We start from the raw sequence: 6,036 nt of genomic DNA on the forward strand, positions 1-6,036 counted from the left end.
GGAGGGAGAGAAGGAGAAGAGGGAGGGAGGGAAGGAGAAATGAGAGGGAGGGAGAGAAGGAGAAGAGGGAGGGAGGGAAGGAGAAATGAGAGGGAGGGAGAGAAGGAGAAGAGGGAGGGAGGGAAGGAGAAATGAGAGGGAGGGAGAGAAGGAGAAGAAAGAGAGAGAAAGAGAAGAGGGAGGGAGAGAAGGAGAAGAAAGAGAAAGAGAAGAGAGAGGGAGGAAGGGAAGGAGAAGAGAGAAAGAAATGGAAATGATAGGACATCTCTCCTGCACCTTGCAGAGCTGCCTTGCCTTGGTCACATGGCCCATGTGGTTGGAGGCAAAAAACTTTCCATTTTAATTCATTTGATCCTCACTACAATCCTTGGAGACAGGTGCTATTGTTATCCCCATTTTACAGATGAGGAAACTGGCATAGATAGTCACTGCTTATTGCCCAGGGTCTTGGAACTGGTAAGTCTCTGAGGCAGGGTTTTGAAACTAGGCCTTTCTGGCTCTGAGTCTGGTTTTGTACAGTGACCTCTTATATGTAGAAAAGCAGATATAAATACCTTAAGTGATTTCTTTGAAGAGGTCATTAGTATCTGGAAGTGAGGAGGGGATAGGGAGGAGGTGATTGAGAGTAGAAATCAGGGTAGGTTTCTTGTAAGAGGTGGCATTTAAACAGAGCTCTGAAGAAAGCTAGGGATTTTATTCCTTATTTTATGAGGCACCTGGATGGCTTAGTGGATAGAGTACTAGGTCTGGAGTCATGGAAAACCTGAGTTCAAATGAAGACACTGGAAGCTTATTAACTGTGAGACCTTCTGTTTGCCTAAGAATCAGCTACATAGTTTAGTGGATAGAACTCCAGACCTAGAGTCAAGAAGACCTGAGTTCAAATCCAACCAGACATTCACTAGCTATGTGACCCTGGGCAAGTTATTTTACCTTTGTTTGCCTTAATCCATTGGAGAAGGAAATGGCAGACCACTCCAGTATCTTTGCCAAGAAAATTTCATGGATAGAACTATCTGCAAGGCTTAACTGAATGACCTAACAACAACAACAACAACTGAGTTTATAAGAAGGAGAGTGCTATGAGGAAGGCATACATCTCAAATTCATGGTGACAGCTTGGGCAAAGGCACAGAGACAGATGGGTGTCAGCAAAGAGATAGTTTGGCTTTTGAAGGAGAATCATATGCCATAACCTAGAAAAGGTCGGCCAAATAAATTCAAAATTGAAAAAAAATTTTTTGTAGGTCAATTAGAGCCCAATTGTGAAGTGAATTAAAAGCCACACAAAGAAATCTGTATTATCCTACCTCAAAGGGAAGAGGGGAGCCCCTGGAGCTTCTTGAGCAGGGGAGTGAGTGATATAGTATCTGATTTAGAATTCAGGAATATCAGGGTGGCTGCCTTGTGGACTTGTGGAGAATGGGTAGCCTGTCCTCCCTTCCACCCCATATCCCTGGTCATTCCTAGGGAGGGAAATCCCCCCCCCCAAAAGGAGTGAGATTCCTCACAATGTCTGTTCGCTTGCCTTTGAGACTAGAGGCCTCCAAGCAGGGCTGTCTTTACAGTGCAGACTCAGACTTAAGAGCTTCTCTTCTCTGAGCTTCAGCGTCAGGAACCTCCTACCTATAAAGTCAAGATAATTACATTCAGGCTACCTCAGGGGCTTCTGACCCCTTCCTACCTGGACCCCGCCTACTTGTACCTCTCAGCTGTGTGTCTGTGTTACACAGACTGGGGTTCTCTCCTCCCCATCCTCAGTAATAATAAATAAACATGTATATGGAGCAGCTAGGTGGCTCAGAGCACCTGGGCTGGGATCAGGAAGACTCATCTTCCAGAGTTCAAATCTGGTCTCAGACACTAGCTGGGTGACCCTGGGCAAGTCACTTCACCCTTTCTGCCTCAGTTTCCTCATCTGTTGAATGAGCTAGAGAAGGAAATGTCCAATCACTCCAGTATCATTGCTGTGTAACTCTGGACAAGTCACTTCATCCTGTCTGCTTCAGTTTCCTGAGCTGGAGAAGGAAATGGCAGACCCATCCAGGATCTCTGTCAAGAAAACCCCAAATAGGATATGATTGGGGATATAGACTCTAAATGATCACTTTATTACGAATAGTAATAATACGGAAATAGGTCCTGATCAATGATACATATAAAACCAGTGGAATTGCATAGTGGCTGTGGAAGCAGGTAGGGAGAAAGGGAGAGAAGGAACATGAATCATGTAACCATGGAAAAATATTCTAAATTAAATAAATAAATAAAGGTTTAAAGGAGAAAACCCCCAAATAACTTACTAGCTAGGTGACCCTGGATAAGTCACTTCACCGTTTGCCTCAGTTTCCTCATCTGTCAAATGAGCTGGAGAAGGAAATGGGAAACCATTTTGGTATCTCTGCCAAAAAGACTCCAAATGGGGTCCCTTGAAGGATTGTGCAGGAGTGAAAATAACCCTGAGGTCAGGGGCCTGAAGGGACATGTATCTCTTTGCCCCTGCCCCTCTTTCCAGGGGACATTCATAAGTAAGATTCTGATGACTCTTCTGGGGCAGAAGCAGCCCAGCTGTGCCCCCCAAGCTCTGTTTCATCCGTTAGGGTCTTCCTAATAGCCTGGCCTCTGAGAATGAGCCAGGGAGAAGGTGGAGAATTGAAGCATCTCCCAGAGGCAGGAGAATAAAGAGAATAACCTTCATCTCTCCCCCTTTCCCCCATCTTCTCTTTCCCAAATCTGGTACCTGCAGACGGCCCTGCACCTGGCTGTGTATCTGGACCAGCCCAGCACAGTCCGGGCCCTCGTGCAAAGAGGGGCAAGCCGGACGCTGCAGGACAGGCACGGGGACACCGCCCTGCACCTGGCCTGTCAGCACCAGCACCTGGACTGCGCCCGGTATCTCTTGGAGGTTCCCCCTCACCGATGCCGGAGTCAGCAGCACCATCCAGAGCTTCGGCTACAGAACTGGCAAGGTGAGGAGCTGCGTCTGCTATTGACAGTGATGGGACAATTCCTCACTTGTGATGGGAGATCAGATGGGGAGGACCCAAAAAACTCTTGGGGTTGGATCTGAAGGCAGGAACTCTTGGGTTCCACAGACATTAACCATGTCATTTTAACTTCCCTCAGCCTCAGTTTCCTCATCTGTAAAAGGAAGATAATAAACCTATTTCACACTGTCCTTATGGGGCAAAATAATATAAGTAAAGTGTTTTTTAAACCTTAAAGCCAAGGGCAGCTAGGTAGCACCCTGGAGAGTGCCAGGCCTGGAGTCAGGAGATCCTAGGTTTAAATCTGGCCTCAGACACTTCTTAACTGTGTGATCCTAGACAAGTCACTTAACTACTATTGCCTGGCCCTTATGGTTCTTCTTTTTTAAAATTAAAAAAAAAATTTTGTTTTATTCCTTATGACTCTTCTGCAATACTTAGTATTAATTCTAAGACAAGATGTAAGGGTTTAAAAAAAAACTTAAAGCATCATTATTGTTGTGGTTGTTATGATTATTGCCTATATGAACACCTAATATGATTGGGGCGATAACCTGTCTCCTCCCTTTCCTTCCTTCCCAGGCTTGACCTGCCTGCACCTTGCTACATTGCAGAGAAATCGTCCTCTGATGGAATTGCTGCTCCAAAATGGGGCAGACATTGACATCCAGGTGAGGAAAAGCCTGTGTCCTTGAGTCCGAGTGTCCATAGGAGCCAGAGAGCTCCCTCTTTCCTCAGTGACTCCTCAGAGGGAGCCAGAGCACGGAGCAGAGTCCCTCCCCCAGAAGACTGAGGGGGATGAGGCTTGTGCCCCTCTGGAGGGATGAATGTGACAAGTCCCTGTCCTGGCTACCCTCCAGACTCTACCACCCCTTCCTCTTAGGTATCTTCTCCCATTAGAACGTGGGCTCCTCGAGGGCAGGAACTGCCTTTTTATTTTATTTCTCTGTGCCTTGTCCATAGTAAATGTTTAATAAGTATGAGTTGACTGACTGACTGATCAGTGATGCCTTTAACCCCACTCAGGAGGGCACCAGCGGGAAGACAGCCCTTCACCTGGCCGTGGAGACCCAAGACAGGTCACTGGTGCGGTTTCTGCTTCGGGCAGGAGCTCGAGTGGACGCCCGAATGCACAATGGCTGTACCCCACTCCACCTCGCTACTGGGCGCCATCTGTCGGGCATCGTTGCCACTCTGTGCCAGGCAGGGGCTGACTCCTTTCTCCGGAATGTTGAGGATGAGACCCCACAGGACTTGGCTGATGATGTAAGGACGGGCCCTCCCGAGCTCCCTTCCTGCAGAACACAGAACTCTGGTCCACTCTGAGGGAGTCTCACATTCCTCCCCCATAAAACAAAAGGGTCAGACCTGGTGACTCCCTAATGGACTTATGAGTCTGCTGTATAAACCTGAACCCATTAGGGCCACTTGGGGGGGGTGGCTTTGGGCCAGTTTCCTTGATTTCTTTCAAATAATCCCCGAAGAAGTGAAATCGGAGTGTAGCCGTTGGATTCCTGCTCACTCTACCATCCTTGACCTTGTCCAGTCAATATCCAACTCCTCATGACCCTGTAGACCATAATGATCCTTGGAGTCTTTTCTGGGCAAAGATACTATTTATTTCTCCAATGGATCCTTTTGTCAGGCAATCAGAGCTTAAGTGACTTGCTCCAGTGTCTGAGGTCACATTTGAACTCAGGTCTTCCTGATTGCTCCACGGCTGCCTCCTGTGTTCACTTCATCAGACTTTGAAAATTCTATCTTCTCCTTTTCAGCCCATAACCTTGACCCATTTGTGTTACCTCCCACCCCCCAATCTGTTTACTCCAACTCTGTAACCTCTCTCTTTTCTGCCCTTCCAGCCTCTCACTCTTCTGCCATTTGATGACCTGAAGATTTCTGGGAAGCCCCTGCTATGTACTGACTGAAGGGCCTGGGCCCTTACTGCCTCCTTCCTCAATCCAACCTCCTCCACTGGGCCACTGCCTAGACTCCAGCTCACAAGGACAATGAGCTGCTGTGAGCCTCTGGGCATCTGTCTGTCTTCTTCGTCCTATCGAAGAAAGGGTAGGCATGGGCATGAGGATCTCTGTAAGAGACTGTGACTGGGCAGAGAAATGCTGAGAGGACCTAGAATCCCAAGGAGCAGACACAGAAACTACACCACAAAGGCAATTTGTTTGGGAGGAAATCAACTTTCTTAGACTCAGTTGTCATGAGAAGGAGTAGTGAGATGCTTACAACAGGGGTCTCCCCTTCCCCTTTACAAATATGGAACCAGAAGCTCCATCCATGCTGTGATTCTCTGGGGAGCTGGAGTCCTGGGTATCACTGGGAACATTTCCAGAGAAAGCCTGAAACTGGTGGCTGAGGGAAGAGGATGAAGAAGCATCCACAGGAGTTTGTCCCATAGGAAATCCTCATCTTGTCGCTTTGGATGCTGAGAATAGCAGCAAGTAGTTGTTTAAAGGACTTCTGTCAAGCCTGGACTGTGTTTTGAGGAAGGAGAATGCCATGACACTAAAAAAGCAGAGTGTTTTGACTGTTTTTCCCACATCTCCTTCTCTAAAATTTTAAAAGTATCTTCTCAATAAATCAGATGATAGGGCAAAAGGCTTAGGGAGTAATCCCAGAGAGAATAAGGAAATTAAAAAGATTGAGGGAGTGTCATAGTGTCTTTGGGGCCAGAGGAACCCAGTTTGTGTTCAAATGCAGGTTCTTACTTGGTGATGTTGCTGTTTCTTCGTCTGTCAAATTGAAAGGGTTGGACTAGATACCATGTAAGATCCTTTCCAGCTCAAAAATCTCTGACCTGTGACCTAACTGAACCCAACAATCAGGTGGCCAGTCCTCCCTACTCTCCCCCCAGTTTTTTCTCCTCTACTCTGCCTTTTGCCGGCCTAAATACCCCATCCAGCACCTTGGTACTGAGGAGAAACAACAGAGGAAGAGGAAAAGAGAGCCCCTGCCCTTAGGAGAGCCTGCCATCTGAGCAGCCATATTAGAGAGGATAGCTAGGTGACAGTGAGTGTAAGGTGCTGAACTTGGA

At 47.3% G+C, this 6,036-nt stretch overlaps 1 protein-coding gene across 1 annotated transcript; it reads left to right on the forward strand.

Annotated features, from left to right (window-relative positions):
- Positions 1-2,746: 2,746 nt before the first annotated feature.
- NFKBIE (NFKB inhibitor epsilon) lies at positions 2,747-5,508 on the forward strand (the record flags this gene model as incomplete). The annotated part of the gene is made up of 4 exons (XM_044683460.1): positions 2,747-2,969; positions 3,570-3,658; positions 4,014-4,253; positions 4,850-5,508. Coding segments are annotated over 4 exons (618 nt in total), but the record flags the coding sequence as incomplete, so codon positions are not given.
- Between the last annotated feature and the right edge of the window lie 528 nt (positions 5,509-6,036).

Source organism: Gracilinanus agilis, unplaced genomic scaffold, assembly GCF_016433145.1.
Source record: "Gracilinanus agilis isolate LMUSP501 unplaced genomic scaffold, AgileGrace unplaced_scaffold22232, whole genome shotgun sequence".
NCBI classification, from domain to species: Eukaryota; Metazoa; Chordata; class Mammalia; order Didelphimorphia; family Didelphidae; genus Gracilinanus; species Gracilinanus agilis.